The 22337-nt window shown below is 43.9% G+C and overlaps 1 protein-coding gene across 1 annotated transcript in view; it reads left to right on the top strand.

Moving 5' to 3' along the window:
- The window catches only part of LOC140738947 (2'-5'-oligoadenylate synthase 3-like), a 75088-nt gene that overhangs the window by 13529 nt on the left and 39222 nt on the right, over positions 1-22337 (top strand). The window contains exons 5-9 of the mRNA XM_073066958.1: positions 1524-1656; positions 5293-5584; positions 15925-16205; positions 18791-19088; positions 20791-20966. Of these exons, the coding sequence (XP_072923059.1) occupies positions 1524-1656; positions 5293-5584; positions 15925-16205; positions 18791-19088; positions 20791-20966 (1180 nt within the window). The remainder of the gene's footprint in view (positions 1-1523; positions 1657-5292; positions 5585-15924; positions 16206-18790; positions 19089-20790; positions 20967-22337) is intronic.

A 22337-nucleotide genomic window follows, 5' to 3' on the forward strand; every position in this document is an offset into this window, starting at 1 on the left:
CCCCCTCCCCACACAAAACACACCAAGAACATCAGCCTCCAAATCCCCCTCTCCCCACACAAAACACACCAAGAACATCAGCCTCCAAATGCCCCTCTCCCTGCGCAAAACACACCAAGAACATCAGTCCCCAAATCCCCCTCTCCCCACACAAAACACACCAAGAACATCAGTCCCCAAATCCCCCTCCCCACACAAAACACACCAAGAACATCAGTCCCCAAATCCCCCTCTCCCCACACAAAACACACCAAGAATATCAGCCTCCAAATCCCCCTCTCCCCACACAAAACACACCAAGAACATCAGTCCCCAAATCCCTCTCTCCCCACACAAAACGCACCAGGAACATCAGTCCCCAAATCCCCCTCCCTCCACACAAAACACACCAAGAACATCAGTCCCCAAATCCCCCTCTCCCCACACAAAACACACCAAGAACATCAGCCTCCAAATGCCCCTCTCCCCACACAAAATACACCAAGAACATCAGTCCCCAAATCCCCCTCTCCCCACACAAAACACACCAAGAACATCAGCCTCCAAATCCCCCTCTCCCCACACAAAACACACCAAGAACATCAGTCCCCAAATCCCTCTCTCCCCACACAAAACGCACCAGGAACATCAGTCCCCAAATCCCCCTCCCTCCACACAAAACACACCAAGAACGTCAGTCCCCAAATCCCCCTCTCCCCACACAAAACACACCAAGAACATCAGCCTCCAAATGCCCCTCCCTCCACACAAAACACACCAAGAACATCAGCCTCCAAATGCCCCTCTCCCTGAACAATAAACTTACAAAAGCAACCTTACCTCCACTTTATGGAATTCTCCGTATGTTATTCACTCTCATGTTACTTCTTGGTAACAACAAGTTTGTCACTTATCCCTCAGATTTTATTCCTGCTCAAATTGCATTTCCTCTTCACAAGGCACATAGGAAAATACTGGTTAATATTTGCAGAGTTACAGATCGTTGCACAGAATTCCAACACAGGAATTGGTTCCTGAGGTAAATCACACCATCAAACAACCCTGGTCCTTGGTGTCCTCACGTTGCAGGGTTTTAGATAAAACTCACTTCCAGCACAGCCAGTGACATGAGGGAAAAGAGCTTGGAATTGAGGAAGCCATTTGCTGTACTTCAGTGTGGTTGGCTCCGTAGGGGTCCAGGTTAAACCTGAAAGACAATAGGACAACTGAGCTGTCTGCTGGTTTCCTGATGGGCGGAGAAGAATATTAGGTCAAACATATTAGTTTTGACTAATCCCCTTAACACCATGATGGGCAACAAACTCTGGTCTTGCCCGTCCGTCAACAGCATCTTCTTCTGTGGTGTCCAGGGCTGGGCAGGTACTTTAGTCATGAACTGAACTTCAGGGACTTGGTCAAAAAGTATTGGTGTATGCTTACTTTGAAAACAAATTGCCTATACAGCAACTCCATGAAATTTTCAAGGAGATGGATGTTGAGCTGTTGAACTTACGAGGTCTTTGTTGGAATGGTTTATTTTTCAGACCAGTAATTCTTGACCCTGCTGATCCAACTGGAAACGTGGCTTCATCAGATGGCTGGAATGTGATGGAAAATGAAGCCAGGAAGTGCCTAAGAATGCTTTGTGTCTCTGGCGTCAGTCCTTGGCATGTCCAGGTAACTGGTTTAAGTAAATGATGAATGTAGAAAGACATTTAGTAAACACAAAGTACGTTGCAGATGACACATAGAAACAAGCTGGATGATCTCAGCAGGTCAGACAACATCCATTGAAACGAGCAGTCAACGTTTCGGGCCAAGACGTTGATTGCTCATTTCAACGGATGCTGCCCGACCTGCTGAGTTCATCCAGCTTGTTTGTACGTGTAGAAAGACATTTACTTGCCCACTTCTTCCACCCCACCAATGCCTGGCTTTTGACAAATATCCCAGATTGCCCCGGCCATGGGAGATGGTGCAGTCTGTCACAGGCCTTTGTGTTGTCCTGTAGGTTCCTTTGCAGTCCGTGGTGCTGAAGGTCAACAACCTTGCCCTGCAACGCTGCAGTTCTGAACACTGGTTGGACCCAGATGTAGGTGGTGGAGTGGACAGTCTGGAGGGTTGTCAGTGGTGACAGCGCGACATTGGTAGAATGCAGAACTGGGCTGAGAAGTGACAGATGGGGTTCAACCAGAATAATGTGAAGCAGTTTATCTTGGTAGGTCGAGTTTGAAGACAGTATATAATATAAATGGTAGGACTCTTGGCAGTGTGGAGTATCAGCGAGATCTTGAGGTCTGTGTCCGTAGGATACTCAAAGCTGCTGTGCAGGTTGACAGTGTTGTTAAGAGGGCGTCTGGTGTGTTGGTATTCATCAACTGTGGGGCTGAGTTCAAGAGTTGTGAGGTAATGTTGCAGCTATATAGCACCTTGGTCAGACTTGGAGTACTGTGCTCAATTCTGGTCACCTCACTACAGGAAGGATGTTGAAACTATAGAGAGAGTGCAGAGGAGATTTACAGGGACATTGCCTGTATTGGAGAGCATGCCCTCTGAGAATAGGTTGACTGAACTTGGGCATTTCTCCTTGGAGTGACGGAAGATGAGAGGTAACGTGATAGAGGTGTATAAGATGATGAGAGGCATTGATCATGGTGATAGCCAGAGGCTTTTTTCCCAGGGCTGGAATGTCTAACATGAGGGAGAATAGGTTTTAGGTGCTTGGAAGTAGGTACAAGGGTGATTGCCGGTGAAGGTGGTAGAGGTGGATACAATAGGGTCTTTTAAAAGACTCCTAGATAAGTACATGGAGCTTAGAGAAATAGAGGGCTATGCGGTAAGGAAATTCTAGGTCGTTTCTAGAGTAGGTTACATTGTTGGCACAATATTGTGGGCTGAAGGGCCTATACTGTGCTGTAGATTTCTATGTTCTATGTTCTAAATGAGCTAAGCAAAAGACAATAGGACAACTGTTGGTTTCTGGATGGGCTAAAAGCTAAAACAAAAAACATGGCTTTTCCTACATCCTTCCTGCATCTTTCTTGTCAGCCACTGTAACCTTGGCCTCACAGTGTCAGAAATATTCCATTTGTCCACTTTCTGGTACTTAAAGATCAGAATCAGAATCAGGTTTAATATCACCGGCATAAGTCGTGAAATTTGTTAACTTTGCGGCAGCAGTACAATGCAATAGATAATAATAGAGAAAAAGAAACTGTGAATTACAGTGAACACACACACACACACACACACACACACACACACACACACACACACACACACACACACACACACACACACACACACACACACAAAATAGTTAAATTGAATAAATAATGACAAAATGGAAATTTAAAAAGTAGTGTGTGTTCCTGGGTTCAATGTCCATTCAGGAATCTGATGGTAATGGGGAAGAAGCTGTTCCTGAATCGTTGTGTGTGTGCTTTCAAGCTCCTGTACCTTCTCCCTAATGGTAGTAATCAGAAAAGGGCATCTGGGTGATGGGGTCGTTAATGATAGACATCACCTTTCTGAGGCATCGCTCTTTGAGGATGTCCATGGTACTATGGAAGCTTGGGCCATGATGGAGTTGATAAAGTTTACAACTCTCTGCAGCTTACTTCAATCCTGTGCAGTAGTTCCCCTCCCCACCCCATCCGCCATACCAGAGGGTGATACAGACAGTCAGATTGCTCTCCAGGGTATACCTGTAGACATTTGTGAGATAAATGTTCTGTACGATATCGAACAAATTGCCACCCGAGTCGATGATTGTTTTACTGCAGTTTCCTGCTTGTAACCTTGGACATTTACCCTGTTAGTTGCAACGTCAGACCTTGGAATTGAAACTTAGCCCGAGAACGGGAAAACAGAAATCTGCGAGCTAAGATGCTTGTAGATCATCAGCCTTTCTCAGCCTGTGAATTGACCAGTAGATTGTTTATCAATGTTGAAACAAAGGCATTGTGTCTCCACTTGTTCCAATCTGAGAGATCATTGAACGATTTACCCTGGGCTGTACGCTTTGCAATGAAGTATAGTATGATTGTTTCCACTTATTGCTGAGATCTGAATTTGTACGGAGAGGCCACTGCACTCCAGAAGTAATTCCAGAATAGGATGGGTCACAGCAGAGCCCTGGGCTTTCGGGGGTTTCCAATAAGTGTCTTTAATCCTTATTTTTAGTTCATTTCCATACTGTTCCACGAGTGTGGAGCTTTGCTCAGGTGACTGCCAATGACGGCTCCCTTCGGTCCCCTCCTCCTCTCCTGTCTCCTATGGTCCACTCTCCTCTCCCATCAGATTCCTTTGTCTCCAGCCCTTTACTTTTCCTACCCACCTGGCTTCGCCTGTCACCTTGTAACAATCCTTGTAATGCTGCCCCCACCATTTTGATCTGTCCTCTTCCTCCTTCCTTTCCAGTCCTTATGAAGGGTCTCAGCCGGAAACGACAACTGTTTACTCTATTCCATATATGTTTCCTGACCTGCTGAGTTGCTCCAGCATTTTGCATGTGTTGCTTTGGATTTCCAGCATCTGCAGAATCTCTTGTGTTTGACCGTATACGTTCAATTTCTAATTGGATGATCTGTAAAGATAGGCACGCAAGTTGTCCAATGGCTGGGTGTTTGGTGCGTAAAATGGATGAGAAATGAGCCCTAGTATGGGCAGACCCTGGAGTTAGTTTTACAACACTCCCTTCATTTCGACACCTGCTGTCCAACACTGTCGGATTTTGCCTGGGCACTTAGACTATAACGTTCGAAGTAAATTTTATTACCAGAGTACATATCTGTCACCACATACAACCCAGAGATCCATTTTCCTGCGGCCATACTCAGCAAGTCTATAGAACAGTAACTATAACAGACTGTGCAAATGCAAATATAAATAGTAATAAATAACGAGAACATGGAATAACTGGATAAAGAGTCCTAAAAGAGAGATCATTGGTTTTGGGAACATCTCAATTGACGAATGCAGTTATCTTCTTTGGTTCAAGAGCCTGATGGCTGAGGGGTAGTAACTGTTCCTGAACCTGGTGGTGTGAGTCCTGAGGCTCCTGCACCTTCTCCCTGATGGCAGCAGCGAGGAAAGGGCGTGGCCTGAGTGGTGGTGATCTCTGATGTTGGGTGCTGCTTTCCTCCGACAGCGTTTCATATAGATGTGCTCAATGGCTAGGAGGGCTTTACATGTGATGTACTAGGCCGAATCCACAGCCTTTTGTAGGATTTTCTGTTCAGTTTTCTATTGCCTCTGACGTATAAAAGGAACATATTTTACTTCTGTCCATTTTTGTTTTGTGTACCTCAGCCAGTGAAGACATTTGGAGTCACCCCGGGTGTAATGGAGATATTTGTCAACATAAACGGGCATAACCGGACAATCCAGGTTTTGCCAAATGACAAGGTTTCAAGTTTAAAAGATAAAATTGAATCCCTGGAGCAAATCCAGCGAAGCCAGTACTACTTAACCTTTCAATCAACATCGCTTGAAAATGCACGTACACTGCAATCTTATGGCATTAAGCAACATTCTACCATCCTTGTCAACCTGAGATTGCATGGTGGCAGTGAGATTCAACTTTCTAATGCAGAGGATCCTAACTGAACAGTTTGAAAATCAATGGCAGTGATAAAGACCTGAATTAGTTTTTCTCATTTAAGGTACCATATTACAATTACAGCACGGAAACAGGCCATCTCGGCCCTTCTCGTCCGTGCCGAACGCTTACTCTCACCTAGTCCCACCGACCTGCACTCAGCCCGTAACCCTCCATTCCTTTCCTGTCCATATACCTATCTGATTTTTTTTTTAAATGACAAAATCGAACCTGCCTCTACCACTTCTTCTGGAAGCTCGTTCCACACAGCTACCACTCTCTGTGTAAAGAAGTTACCCCTCGTGTTACCCCTAAACTTCTGCCCCTTAACTCTCAACTCATATCATCTTGTTTGAATCTCCCCTACTCTCAATGGAAAAACCTTATCCACGTCAACTCTATCTATCTCCCTCATAATTTTAAATACCTCTATCAAGTACCCCCTCAACCTTCTATGCTCCAAAGAATAAAGACCTAACTTGTTCAACCTTTCTCTGTAACTTAGGTGCTGAAACCCAGGTAACATTCCAGTAAATCCTTTCCATTTTCTATTTTCTAATTATGATTTATAATTTAAATTTTTATTGTATTTACTTCGATTTGTACTTCAGGGAGCGCGAAGCACAGAATCAAATATCACTGTGATGATTGTACGCTCTAGTATCAATTGTTTGGTACAATAAAGTATTTGTATTTGTATTGTAAATCTCCTCTGTACTCTCTCTAATTAGTTGACATCTTTCCTATAATTCAGTGACCAGAACTGTACACAATAATCCAAATTTGGCCTCACCAATGCATTGTAGAATTTTAACATTACATCCCAACTCCTATACTCAATGCTCTGATTTATAAAGGCCAGCATACCAAAAGCTTTCTTCACCACCCTATCCACATGAGATTCCACCTTCAGGGAACTATGCACCATTATTCCTAGATCACTCTGTTCTACTGCATTCCTCAATACCCTACCATTTACCATGTATGTCCTATTTTGATTATTCCTACCAAAATGTAACACCTCAGACTTATCAGCATGAAACTCCATCTGCCACCTTTCAGCCCACTCTTCTAAATGGCCTAAATCTCTCTGCAAGCTTTGAAAACCTACTTCATTATCCACAACGCCACCTATCTTAGTATCTTCTGCATACTTACTAATCCAATTTACCACCCCATCATCCAGATCATTATGTATAAGACAAACAACATTGGAACCAGTACAGATCACTGAGGCACACCACTAGTCACCGGCCTCCAACCTGACAAACAGTTATCCACCACTACTCTCTGGCATCTCCCATCCAGCCACTGTTGAATCTTTGGTTACCTTTGGTTAATTACTTTGGTCGAATCAGCATTAACTGTAACTGATGTGAGGCAGGAACTCTTGAAACACATATTGCATATTGTGTTCTTTCTGATGAAACATATCCCAAGTTAGCTAACGTGACCAATATCTGATAATGGAACAGGGTGTTTGGGAAGCTCGGATGATTTATGCATTGTGGGTACCTTGTCAGTGCACAATCCCCACCCCCTCGGACCTTATCAGACCCACGTGGACACTTCTCCCACAGTGCACTTTAAACTCTTGCAAACCCTAAGCTTGTCCACAACTCTCTTGCACCACACACGGACAAAGTGAATAGCCGTGCCTATTGATCTTTGAATCTATTTAATTATTATGCTTTTTTCTCAAGGCTCTCCTCTTATGCGTCATAAACATAATGACTTGAATCGAGTAAAAGAATTTTTTTGTGAAACCACATCGGTACAACATGAGAAATGGCAGCCATTGGCTATATGTCAGGGAAGAAACTGCTGGAATTATCTGAATAATAATAACTTAAGATGATGTAAATTCTGTTTTGTACTGTGCGAAATTCAGCAGTCAATAAATAAAGCTGTTTTAATGTTTGAAGGATTATCGGGCTGGTTTTGCTCAATCGGAGATCATATATTCATTTGCTCAAATGAGCTGTTATGGACGATTTTAACTGACTATAAAAGATAGGAACAGAATTTGGCCATTTGGACCATCAGGCCTGGTCCACCATTCCATCGTGGCCGATTTATTTGCCCTCTCAACCGCATTCTGTTGCCTTCTCCCTGTAACCTGTGATGCTTTTACTAAATAAGAACCTATCACCTTCTGCATTAAATAAACCCAATGACTTGGCCTCGACAGCCATCTGTAGCAATGAATTCCACAGATTTACCACCGTCTCGCTGAAGAAATACCTCCTCATCTTTGTTCTGAAGGGACGTCTTTGTATTCTGAGGCTGTGCGCTCTGGTCCTCGAATGCCCCATTATAGGAAACTTGCTCTGCACATCCAGTCTATTGAGACCTTTCAATTCTCAATAATTTTCAATGAGATTTCCCCCCTCATTCTTCTAAACAGTGAGTACAAGCGGAGAGCCGTTATACGCTCTGATTATGTTAACCCTTTCGTTCCCGAATCATTCTTGTGAACCTCCTCTGTATCCTCTTAAATACCGGCACATCCTTTTCACCGATAATGGGCCCAAAACTGCTCACAGAATTCCAAGTGTAGTCTGATCGATGACCACTGAATTATTTGCCCATTGTGTTCTAAATGTCCGTTTTGTAAGGATCAGTTTCGTGTGTTGGGCTTGTTTTTATTCACAGGATGTGTGTATCTCCAACAAGATCGGTATTCAATGACTATCCATCACTACTCCTGTCTGGCTTACTGGCCAATTCAGTGAACAGTTAAAAGTCAACACATTGCTGTGAATCTGGTGAGGCAGAATGGGTTAGAAAGTCACTGAACTAGTTGGGGGTTTAAACAAGCTAGAGCTGTCCTGGCAACCACCCCCACCACCAGAGTTTACAAAGAGATACCGACTGCCCAGACTGTTCAGTGACAATAGGCCTCATACATTTGGATCAATGTCCAGATCTATGCATTGTCAGTCAACTTAAATAATCAGCATATTTATAAATGATTCAGATGATGTGAAAGAAAGTAAAGTTTATTCATGATTGCCAGACTGACACAAGGGAAGTTTTGTTTAATTAATATGGGTGCTGTTAAGGCAATTTTGGAGTTAGGACATCTATCAAATAACTTCAGCCACCAATCTTCAGATCTGAATATGGACTGTAGATTAAGTTTAAAATGCTCTGGACCATGGGATTGTAGAGGTGTGAAAACAGCAATTGATTGCAGGACCGGAAAATAACATTGGCTAGTGTGTGGGCACAGTTGGGGGGTGGAACAGAAACACGGAAAACCTACAGCATAATACAGGCACTTCGGCCCACAAAGTTGTGCCGAAACTGTCCCTACCTTAGAAATTACGAGGGTTACCCATAGTGCTCTATTTTTCTAATCTCCATGTACCTGTCCAAAAGTCTCTTAAAAGAACCTATCATATATGTGCCGGCAGCCCATTCCACGCACTCACCACTCGCTGCGTAAAAAACATACCCCTGACATCTCCTCTGTACCTAATCCCAAGCACCTTAAACCTGTACCCTCTTGTGCCCAGGGCCATTTCAGCCCTGGGAAAAAGCCTCTGACTATCCACACGATCAATGCCTCTCATCACCTTATGCACCTCTATCAGGTCACCTCTCATCCTCCGTCACTCCAAGGATAAAAGGTCGAGTTCACTCAACCTGTTTTTATAAAACATGCTCCCCAATCCAGGCAACATCCTTGTAAATCTCCTCTGCACCCTTTCTATGGCTTCCACATCCTTCCTGTAGTGAGGCAACCAGAACTGAGCACAGTACTCCAAGCCTGACCAGGGTCCTATATAGCTGCAACATTACCTCTCGGCTCCTAAATTCAGTTCCACGATTGATGAAGGCCAATACACGTATGCCTTCTTAACCACAGAGTCAACCTGCACATCTGCTTTGAGCATCCTATGGACTCAGGCACCAAGATCTCTCTGATCCTCCATATTGCCAAGAGTCTTACCATTAATACTATATTCTGCCTACCAAAGTCAACCACTTCAAACCTATCTGGGTTACACTCCATCTGCCACTTCTCAGCACAGTTTGCATCCTATTGATGTCCTGCAGTAACCTCTGAGAGACCTCAACACTATCCACAACACCCCCAACCTTTGTGTCATCAGCAAACTTACTAACCCATCCCTCCACTTCCTCATACAGGTCATTTATGAAAATCACGAAGAGTAAGGGTCCCAGAACAGATCCCTGAGGCACTCCACTGGTCACTGACCTCCATGCAGAATATGACCGGTCTACAACCACTCTTTGCCTTCTGTGGGCAAGCCAGTTCTGGATCCACAAAGCAATGTCCCCTTGGATCCCATGCCTCCTTACTTTCTCAATTAGCCTTGCATGGGGTACCTTATCAAATGCCTTGCTGAAATCCATATACACTACATCTACAGCTCTTCCTTCATCAATGTGTTTAGTCACATCCTAAAAAAATTCAATCAGGCTCGTAAGGCACGACCTGCCCTTGACAAAGCCATGCTGATTATTCCTAATCATATTATACCTCTCCAAATGTTCATAAATCCTGCCTCTCAGGATCTTCTCCATCAACTTACCAACCACTGAAGTAAGACTCATTGGTGTATAACTTCCTGGGCTATCTCTACTCCCTTTCTTGAATAAGGGCACAACATCCACAGCCTCTCCTGTCCCCATTGATGATGCAAAGATCATTACCAGAGGCTCAGCAAACTCCTCCCTCGCCTCCCTCAATAGCCTGGGGTACATCTCATCCGGTCCCTGCGACTTATCCAACTTGGTGCTTTCCAAAAGCTCCAGCACATCCTGTTTCTTAATATCTACATGCTCAAGTTTTTCAGTCCGCTGCAAGTCATCACTACAATCACCAAGATCCTTTTCCCAAGTGAATACTGAAGTAAAGCATTCATTAAGAACCTCTGCTAATTCCTCCAGTTGCATACACACTTTCCCAGTCACTCTTGTTAGGTCCTATTCTTTCACAAATTATCCTCTTGCCCTTCATATGCTTGTAGAATGCCTTGTGGTTTTCCTTAATCCTGCCCGCCAAGGCCTTCTCATGACCCCTTCTGGCTCTTCTCATTTCCTTCTTAAGCTGCTACCTGTTAGCCTTATAATCTTCTAGATCTCTAACATTACTTAGCTGTATGAACCTTTTGTAAGCTTTTCTTCTTGACTAGATTAACTACAGCATTTGTACATCACGTTTCCTGTAACCTGCCATAACTCCCCTGCTTCATTGGAACGTACCTGTGCAGAACTCCACACAAATATCCCCTGAACATTTGCCACATTTCTTCCGTATCTTTCCCTGAGAAAATCTGTTCCCAATTTAAGCTTCCATGTTCCTGTCTGATGGCCTCATAATACCCCTTACTCTAATTAAACGCTTTTCTAACTTGTCTCTTCCTATCTCTCTCCAATGCTATTGTAAAGGAGATAGAATTATGATCAGTATCTGCAAAATGCTCTCCCACTGAGAGATCTGACACATGACCAGGTTCATTTCTCAATACCAAATCAAGTACGGTCTCTCCTCTTGTAGGCTGATCTACATATCTACATACAGTCTCTTCAGTTCAGTTCTCTGACCAGACAAAGGTCATTGTGCGACAACTCCAGTTCCCTAACGTGGTCCATTAGGAGCTGCAGCTCAACACAACAGGTGCAGATATGGCCATCCGGGAGGCTGGGAGACTACAGGACGTCCCACGTCTGACACCGAGTACAGAAAACCAGCCTCACACACATCCTTCCTTTCCATAATTAACACAGGTAAACCTACCTCGCCTCGTTCCATTACCGCCTAAGCCGGTTGAGCCAAAGCACTCTCACTTCGCTGCCTGCTCCGAACGGAATGTGACAGTTATGTGTGGTTCAAAGAAATACATTGTAAATACAGAATTGTCCTTTTATCTTCAGCATATAAAATGTCAGGTAGTCTTGTGCTGAGCAGGCCTCTTCCTCCGAAAAGGTCTCAATGTGATGCTTGCCATGTCCCATTTCTGCTTCATATCTACCAGCTACTTCTCTCTGGTGACTTTGTTCCCGTGGCAACAGGTGCAAGATTTACACCGGCAGGTAATGTTAATTGTTTGAGTGAACAAGCAATACTTTGGGAAATAGATATCCATGCAGGAGAATTTAAGTTTATCTACGTTGGCCTAAATATTGGAAGTGCAGCATGAGTATTTAAAAGACGGAATCATTAAAGTAATCTTTACAGGTTCGGGGTACAGTCAAAGTGCGGGTAGATGGTTGTCCTTTATACTGAGGTGTTGAACATTAGAAGACATAGGATTCATTACGGCTGCACGAACTTTGGTTCAGTCACAGCATGACCATTTCTGAACAGCACCATCATAGATGGGATATTATAGCCCAGAGAGAGAGCAACAAACATTTATGTTCAGCTTCAACTTCAAGTCTATTCTCATTCAACTATACATACGTATACAACTAATATGAACCATCGTTCCTCTGGGGGCAAGGTGCAAAACACATACAGCATATAGTGATGACCAAGCATGGACAGTCACAAAATAATATTAGCACAATGCAGAATGATTGCAGGACTCCAGAGTTAAATTATGAGGTGAAATAATCATTTGAAATCATTTGAAATCCTTGGAATTTAACAGGGTAGGGGTGACTTGGTTTACGTTTCCAAGGTAAAGGTGTATAATTGACAGAGCTGTATACGATAATAAGAAGCACTGATAGAGTAGACAGCCAGTGCCTTTCTTTACCCAAGTGGAAATGGCCAATACAAGAGGGTATAATTTTCAGGTGATCGGAGGAATGTGTATGAGAGTGGTAAGTGTGTGGAATGCATTGCCAGAAGTGAGGGTAAAGGCAACACATTATGGAGGTTTAACAGTCTCTTAGACAGGCACATGGATGAAAGAGAAACAGAAGGCTCTGTGAGAGGGATGCATCTGTCTGATCTTGGCCTAGGTTAAAAGGTCGACACACATCTTGGGCCAAATGGTCTGGACTGTGCTATACTACTCTGTGTTAAGTGGAACTGAATGGTCGGATAGAAATAAACCCATCTCTTTTTGAGAGTCCACTCCTTTGTAAATGGTCTGAAAGTTAGAGATTCTCATTTCAGAAGTGACTTTAGGAAACATTTCAAAACAGGCAATGGTATAAACTTGGATAAGTTTATTCTCATTTGCATATAGTAATTGATGCCAGGTTCATTGTTAGTTTTAATTCTGGGATTAAAATTCTGAGATTGATTGTTGAAAGCCAGTAGTATTACGGGATAAGGGGAAAGGGCTCTGTGACTGTAGCACTTCAGCCAGATGAGGAAAAACTGAGACTGTGGGAGTGTTGCAGAGACTTTGTGAAGATTTGTGTGGGAATGTCGGAGAGGGTGGACTGAGACAGTTCCATCAGGGGTAGGACTCTCCCACCTACAAGGGGGAATGTTCCCGGAAAGGGGCATCCCTCATCAGGGATCCCCACTACCTGGATGCTGGCATCAGGCAGGAGGTGCAGGAGTCTGAAGACCCACGTCTCAAATCTTCATTCCTACTGCTGTTAAGTTCATGAACCAATCTGAAAAACCTTGGCAACACCTCAGAATATTTTTTTCACTGTCTAATTTGTCACTGTTTAATTTGCACATATGCAAGTTATTGATAATTTATTTAAGTTTATTTTAGCTTATGCTTGTCCTCATCTTGTAATTATCCAGAAAGACTCATTGTTATGGCATTTACATCCGTCAATGTATGCCTACGATAATAGTAGACGTGAACCTCAAGTTCAAAGTTGATTTGTTATCAAAGTGTGCATCTGTCAGCATATACAACCCTGAGATTCATTTTCTTGCAGGCATTTAAAACACAGAAATACACAGAATTAATGAAAAACTACACACTTACAACCAATTTGCAAAAAAAAGACTAACTGTGCAAATTTAAATTAATACTATAAAATAGTTAAATGAAGAATATTCAGAAGATCAGGTGTAGAGTCATTGAAAGTGAGTCCACAGGTTGTGGAATCAGTTCTGTGTTGAGGTGAGTGGAGTGTGGGGGTTAATACTGTCCCTGAACCTGGTGATGTCAAACCTAAAATGGATGAAATTTACTGGGTTTCCACTTCACTCCGGGTAGAGAGCTCTCCATTCTCCATCTCGGAGTTAAGTTCCTCCTGTCAACGATGTCTCTTGGTCCCAGGCTACCCAGTAAGGGGAAACATCCTCACTACATCTCGCCTGTCAGTCACTTTAACCGTGGCCTCACTCTACCAGAGATACAGTATTCCCTGTGTCCGCTCTCTGCGCTTAACGATAACTTGCTCTCTCCGATTTCTAACAACTGCAGATTATTTTTTTCTGCAATTTCCTGCTTCTGACTGTGGACGTTTCCTGTGTTATTTGCAACGTCAGATCTTGAAATCGAAACTTACCCGAAACGGGGAAATAAATAAAAACTTAAGCAATAAAATGTTTGCCGAACTTCAGCCTGTCAATCGACACAAATATTGTTTACTTGTGTCGAAACAACGCCTTTCATCGTTCGATTAACCCTGGGCTGTACGTTTCGCAGTGAAACTTAACATGATTACCTCCGTTTATCGCTGAGGTCCGAATTTACACAGAGAGGCCACTGCACTCCTGATGTAATTGTGGCACCGAACGTGTCGCGGCTGTGTCCTGGGCTTTCGGCTTTTTGTAATAAGTGACTTTAATTCTCTTTTCACATGCCTGATATATAAAAAACGGGATGTAAACAGTTTTATAACGGATGTGTTTCGTTCTACTCCATTTTGACACCTGCTGCCCTTTCTGGCCTAATTCCACAGAACACTTAACTTCAAATTCAAAGTAAATTTTATTATCAAAGTACGTACTTATATGCCATCATTTTCATCATTTTCCCTCAGATTCATTTTCTTGCGGGCATACTCAACAAATCTATAGAACAGTTAGTATAAAAGGATCATTGAAAGACCAGCCAGAGTGCGGAAGACAACAAACTCTGCAAATGCAAATATAAATAACTGGTAATAAATAGCAAGAACATGAGATAATGAGATAAAGAGTCCCTAAAAGTGAGATCATTGGTCGTGGGAAGTTTTCTTTTTTTTTGTAATTTATTTTTTTATTGAAGTTCATCATCAAACAAACATTTCCACAAGATGTATTTCAGACATTGTACATATATATCATATAATCATATATATCACAAATCTCCACAAAGTATTTATCTGAGGTATACACTTATAGAAACGAATGGAAAGAAAAAAACAAGCAAAGGGAAAGAACTATGTACAAGTAGGGAGTGATCTTTTAAATGATGATGATGGGGCAAGAACGAGACCCTTAATTTTATTCAAGAGTCTAATGGTTAAGGGGTAGTAACTGTTCCTGAACCTGGTGGAGGGAGTCCTGAGGCTCTTGTGCCTTCTACCTGATGGCAGAAGTGAAAAGAATGCATGTCCTGGGAGATGGGGATCTCCGACGATGGATGCTGCTTTCCTATGTTAGCATTCCATGTAGACGTGCTGAGTGATTGGGACAGTATTACCCGTGATGAATTTCCCCATAGAACAATCCTTCTTTCACACTCCACCACACTGGCAACAAAGAGCAACATTCCACTTGCGTTCTCAATTACTCGTCCCTGCGGAAAGCAGAAAGTGTGGGTGGGAAAAGATGTGCTTGGGATCCCGTTGGAGATGACGGACGTTACGGAGGGTTATGTGCTGGATGTGTAGGCTGGTGAGGTGGTAGATGAGGACTACTATCCTGATGTGGTAGATGTGGAATGAGCTTCCAGTAGAAGTGGTAGAGGCAGGTTCGATATTGTCATTTAAAGTAAAATCGGATAGGTATATGGACAGGAAAGGAATGGAGGGTTATGGGCTGAGTGCAGGTCGGTGGGACTAGGTGAGAGTAAGCATTCGGCACAGACTAGAAGGGCCGAGATGGCCTGTTACCGTGCTGTAATTGTAATATGGTTATATGGACTAGTAGGATGGCGGAAGGATGGGGTGAGGTCAGACTTGTGCGATATAGAAGAGATGCTGTTGAGGGCAGCGTTGATGGTGGAGGAAGGGAAGCCCCCTTCTTTGAAGAAGGACGACACCTCTTTTGCTCTGCAATGAAAAGCTTCATCCTGAGAGCAGATGTGGCGGAGATGGAGGAATTGTGAGACTGGGATGGCATTTTCACAAGAGGTAGGGTGGGAAGGTGTTCCAAAACATCCAGTAAGCAGTGCAGGGGGTGGATCAGTCACTGAACTGTGATGTGTACAAATTTCACTGCACTAGGAAAAGATTACATATCTTCACGTTGCACTGCCTTTTTATTATTTGAAGGTGGAGCTAACAAGCAGTTTATAAAGAGGTTACTGTCGGTTCTGCTCCACATCCACTGCACCTGTGGGAGCAGCTGTGGGACAGAGGTAAAACCACACTCCTGAGGAAGAACATACTCTCAGCAACGATGGAGCTGTACTGCACAGAGCCCAGGAGACTGGACGAGTTCATCAAAAGAAACTTGGAGCCAGTTGGATTTAATGCTGAGGTGAAGCAGGCTGTGCACAGAATCTGTGAATTTTTAAAGAATCGATGTTTCATGTATCAACCCAGCATTAAAGTGATCAGAGCTGTTAAGGTGAGTTGCTTGGCTTTTAATACAAATATTTACTGTACCTGCAAGTGATCTGAATAATTGCTTATTTTAATTTATCTTTTAATTCCTTTCCTTATGAGTGGAGTTGTTTTCAGATGAATGTGATGATGTTAGAATCAGGTTTATTATCACTGACATACATTGTGAAATCTGTTATTTTGTGGCAACAGTGCAGTTCAAGACTGAGAATATTATGAGAAGTTACAACTAGTAAAGAAATAAATAAATAGTGCAGAAGAGGAATAGTGAGATGGTGTTCCTGGGTTCATCAACCATCCAGAAATTTGATGGCAAAGGGAGAAGAGGCTGTTCCTAAAACGTTGAATGTGTACCACCTCCCTGATGGTAGTAATGAGAAAAGGCCATGTCCCTGATGGTGAGGGACCTTAATGATAGACACTACCTCCTTGAGGCACTGCCTCCTGACAATGTTCTCATTGGTAGGGATGTTGGTGCCTGTAATGGTGTTGGCTGAATCTCCGAATTTACAGCCTTTTGCGCTGCTGAATTTCAGATAAATTAGCTAGTAAATGGACTTTCTTCTAGGACACCAGAACATCAAACAGGTTTCCCATTATCTTCACAAGTTTGGCAGCAAACCGTTGTGGAACAGCATTATTGAGTTTCTGCCAAAAAATACATTAAATTATAATCTGTTTTGGCTCGTTGGGACACCTCCCAAGGTATCCTAGCTGTCATCGTCTTCCTGGACAGCTGATAGAGATCAGGAATGGTCTGCTTCTACTTCAGCTTTCCGGATTCTGAGGTGGCCAATGGTGACAATTTGAATTTTCGTTTCATCCTTCTGGTCCCATCCAAAAAAAATTATGGTTTGGGATTGGCTGAGATGTTAAAACTTTGAAAATCTGAAACCTAAACAATTTTGGTATAAATAGAGGCAGGGAAAAGGGTGAGGACACAACTCACCACTGTGATATGATTGATCAGTTGAATTATTATTTAGAGTTGGAGATTGTATTTTTGTCTGCTTTTCCCCTCCTTTGTCCTCCTACGAGCTCCCCAAGGCCAGAGATCAGATCTGCCCTCCCTCTTCTCTTGACATCATGGGCAGCACTACATTAGCAGCAGAATCACGTGATGCTGGTTGCAGGGAGGTGGTGAATGGGCTCTCACCAGTCAATCAGGTTGTCATGCCAATGGAATCTGTTTCAGGTTTGCAGTCGACAAGCATCCAGAACTTCCACATTTCCCAAAAGTACGTCTCCCTTATAACACAGCTCACCTCACCTGCAGCAACCACAGTCAGGTTTCAATCCATTAATACTAATGCATTTACCCTTGTAGAAAGGGAAGGGAACAGAGCAAACCCTGTCAACATTGCTTTTTAACTGACCAGTAACCAGTTTACCCCCTGCCTTCAAACCCACTGGGTCCGAATTTCCCACATTATCTTCTAGCTCACTGGAACCCCAGTTCAAAGTCTGCCTTATAAATCATGAGGTCCTAATCCCCTTACTCCCTTGTATAGCAGCCATGCCTGCAATGTAGAATCATGTTCGTGGGTCTGGCAAGTGATACAGACAGCACTCTCTACGAATAGGTATATTTATCCTGATTAATCACTGGACATTTAGAAAACACAAAAACAATGGAGCTTATAGAATTGCTCTTCAGATGCTCAATTCCCTCTGAAATGTGGGCAGCTCACATCCAGAATTAAGTTGCCCAAATTTCAACTCAAGTTTCATACGGCCAGTATGAATTGAGTCATCCATAAACCAATGATGTGGTGAGATTCTTCCAGCTGAATCACATAGTGCTGGTTGCAGTGACCATAAGATACAGGAGCAGAATTAGGCCATTCAGCCCATCGAGTCTGATCCCCCATTCCATCATGGCTGATACTATAACCCACTCAATACCCCATACACCTGCCTTTCGGTCATATCCTTTGATGCCCAGCCCGATCAGGAAACTATCAATTTCTGCTTTAACTATCCCCATGGATATGGCCTCCACCACAGGCTGTGGCAGTGCGTTCCACAGATTCAGGATTGAGTTATCAGCACAGGTCTTCTTGCTCCTGTTTACTTTTCTATAAAAACTGTCTCTTCAGTGAGCACGAGGCTGGATGTTTTGCCAATAAAGTGCAATAACCTGCTGTCAGTGATCATTTATGATCAAATGCATAGAATATCTATGTCGGGGGAAAATTGTGGAGTTCCCATCTCATTGAGGGTTTGTGGAAAAGGGGAATACTTGGATGGAAAGGATAGGCACATGGATGAAAGAGAAATAGAGGGTTACGGGGTAGTATGGGTATAGTACTTTTTTTAGGGATATATGAGTCGGCCCAACATGGAGGGCCGAAGGGCCTGTTACTGTGCTGTAGTGTTCTATGTTCTAGGTTCTTAAAGCAGCTGGAAAATAGCTACCGTGTGTAACTGTGAAAACAAAGTAACAACTTAAACAGACTGTAATCCCATGACGATCGATAGTGAAGCTAATCAATGTGGGTCGTTTGTTTACATCATAGATCTGGAATGGAACTGTCTGCCACTCATTGTAATAATCAAAAATAATTAAACATTCTTGTTTTTTGACAGGGTGGGTCATCAGGCAAAGGTACAGCCGTAAAAAAGAGCTCAGATGCAGATCTTGTCGTCTTCCTCAGTTGCTTCAAAAGTTTCCAGGACCAGAGAGACACCAGGCTGGAAATTCTGAGGGAAATTCAGCAAATGCTGGAAGTATGCTCCAGGAGCCTTGCGTATGAGATCCGTGATATTACTATCACCTCAATAAAACAAAGCAGCATCCCACCAAAATCTCTGAGCTTTGAGTTGAAATCAAAGAAATCTTCAGAGAGTGTGTCATTTGATGTTCTGCCGACCTATGATGCATTAAGTAAGAATCTGCAGCAATGTTTTGTCACCTATGTTTAGAAATATTATTAAACCTGAAACGTATTTTAATTCTTGTGTAAGCTCTAGAACAGATGTTATCAACCTGGGGTCCATGGACCCCTTGGTTATTGCTAAGAGTCTGTGGCATTAAAAAAGGTTGGGAAATACTGTTCTAGAATGATGTGAAGAGTGGAGCTTGTTTGATTTTCTCCCTTCAGTGTCCCTTTTCTAGTTCATGGTTCAGATCCTGGGACAATTGAGTTCAATATTTAGTTATTGCTATCTTTAATCAGGAAGAACACACTCGGTGGCCCCTTCGTTAGATACTGTTCCTCCTGCTGTAGCTCATCCACTTCAACGTTGGATGTGTTGTGCATTCGAGATGCTCTTCTGCCCACCACAGTTCTAATGCGTGGCTAGTTGAGTGACTGTTGCCTTCCTGTCAGCTTGAGACAGTCAAGCCATTCTCCGCTGAATTCTCTCATACATTAACAGGGAAATATTGCCCACAGTGAAGTCCACGGTCTTCTGCTGCTAACGTTCGTTGAGTTGTGAGGTCAGGGATGCTGTTCTGCACCCACTATTGTAATGTCTGGTTATTTGAGTTACTGTCACCTTCCTGTCAGCTTGAACCAGTCTGGCCATTCTCCTCTGACCTCTCTCATTAACAAGGCACTTTCACCCACAGATCTGCTCCTCAACTTCTTGCCTCCTGCAATTTCAGGGTGACTACTGCCCTGTAACTCTGATCGATGATCTCCTCACTCTCCCGTACAAGCCAAAGGCACCAAGCTGCTGCTCCAGTTCCCTACACGGTGTTCAGGAGCTGTAGCTGGATGCACTGCATGCAAACGCAGATCCCTGGGAGAGTCTGGGTCTCCCAGGATTCCAACATCCAATCAACACCCAGCAGCCATTTACTACGCTAGGCACAGTAAGAGAAAAAAACTGGAACCTTAACAGAAGCTTACCCAGAGCTAACGCCTCTTTCAATCCGAAGCCTCCTTTAGCCAAAGCCTAACACTCCTATTTTCACCACTAACATAGTCCCAACAACGTCTGCCCCAACAATTGCCACCCTGACAGTGGTCGCCCCCGCTTGCCCCTTCTGTACTTTTAAACACACATTGCCGACCTGGGAGAAACCTCGTCGCCGTGCCCTGCCCCTGCCACTGAATGAGCTGTCGGAAATTCCTAATAAACCCCTCTCTCCTCCGATGCATGCCCTCTAGTATTAGACATTTCAATCCTGGGAAACAGATACCCCCTGACTACCCTATCTATGCCTCTCATAATCTTGTAAACCTCTGTCAGATCTCCCTTAGCCTCCGACACTCCAGAGAAAACGACCCAAGTTTATCCAGCCTCTCGTGAGAGCACGTCCTCTAAATCGGGCAGCATCCTGGTAAAGCTCTTCTGCATTCTCTCTGAAGTCTCAACATGCTTCCTATCGTGGGGGGCCCAGAACCGTGTGCCATATGTTAAACGACAATAGTTAGCAGCTTGGGCTGAGTTTCCTCCTCGTCCCTTGAGGAATGCTACGCAAGCTAGCTGATACAATTTGAGAACCTTTGGGTTATGAATCATGAGATTAACTAAACTGGAGGGCAGCAATACAATGCAGCACTATGCATGGCCTGCTGGGTTTCAGATATATTAACTGCACTGTGATTGTTGATCATTAACCATTTTACTCCTTACAGAGGGACAGTGCAATGCGAATGAAGCACATTGTGAATTGATCAGATTTGGAAGCAGAAACAGGACTACAGATGGAGAATTTTCTGCCTGCTTTACTGAACTTCAGAGAGCGTTTGTAAAGAAGTATACTTCAAAAGTCAAAGATTTGATCCGCCTGCTGAAATATTGGTACAAACTGGTAAGTTACTGGAGAACAGAATGATTCATGATCATTGTCATTCCAATACAAACAGAGAGCTTGTTTAATATCCAGTTTCCACTTTCTTCAGTGGCACTCCTGTGGAGGCCAATTCAAAAAACAGGAAGTAGAGTGGTAATGACTCCCTCCTCCTTCACCATTCCCCATTCCCTCTCTCATTTTATCTCCTTGCCTTCCCATCACCTCCCTCTGGTGCTCCTCCCCCTTTTCGTTCTTCTGTGGCCTTCTGTCATCTCCTATTAGATTCCCCTTCTCCAGCCCTGTATCTGTTCCACCAATCAATTTCTCAGCTCTTTACTTCACCACTCCACCCGTCCTATCACCTTGTGTTTCTTCCTCCCCTCCCCTACCTTCTAACTCTGACTCCTCATCTTTTTTTCTCCAGTCCTGATGAAGGGTCTCGGCCCGAAACGTCAACCATACTCTTTTCCATGGACACTGCCTGGCCTGCTGAGTTCCTTCAGCATTGGCTTGGATTTCCAGCATCAGCAGATTTTCTCTTGTTAGTGAGGTAGTGTTCCTGGGTTCAATGTCCATTTAGAAATTGGACAGTAGAGGGGAAGAACCTGTTCCTCAATCACTGAGAGTGTGCCTTCAGGATTCTGTACCTCCTTCCTGACGGTAACATGAGAAGAGGACATGTTCTGTGTGGTGGGGGTCTTTAATGATGGACGTCACCTCTCTGAGGCACCACTCTATGAAGAAGTCTTGGATACTATGGAGGCAAGTAACCATGATGGATCTAACTGATTTTATAACTCTCTGCATCTGTCATAAGTCAGGTGTTGAATCAGGACCCAACTGCAGGACACAGTCATTGGAGTCCCAGAAACAGGATGAGACGGAACCCAAGGATGGGATGGGATGCAGTCTAGGCAAGGGAAGCAGGACCAGGACGAGGGACTGGGAACAAGGAGCCTAGGGTGGACTCCGAGCTCGAGATTGGACAAGGACCCAGAACCTTGCCTCGGGACAAGGACCCAGAACCTTGCCTCGGGACAAGGACCCAGAACCTTGCCTCGGGCTTAGACCCCCAAACCCAGGCGAGGACTTGACGAGGCTTGAGGCTGGAGGCCGCAGGCTTGGGTCGAGGCTTGAGGCTGGAGGCCGCAGGCTTGGAGCTTGGGGAACTCAGAGGCTGGAGCTAGGGGTAGACTAGGAACTGTACATCAACATGGAACCAGGACTTATCCTCCGACAAGTCGGGACTCATCTTTAACAGGACACTGACATGAGACGGGACAGTACACAGACATAGAGCCCGGACTTATCCTCCGACAAGCCGGGACTCATCTATAACGCCACACCAAGGTGGGGCAGGACCATCCATCAGGTAACAGCAGAACAGCC

This window comes from Hemitrygon akajei, chromosome 14, assembly GCF_048418815.1.
Source record: "Hemitrygon akajei chromosome 14, sHemAka1.3, whole genome shotgun sequence".
NCBI classification, from domain to species: Eukaryota; Metazoa; Chordata; class Chondrichthyes; order Myliobatiformes; family Dasyatidae; genus Hemitrygon; species Hemitrygon akajei.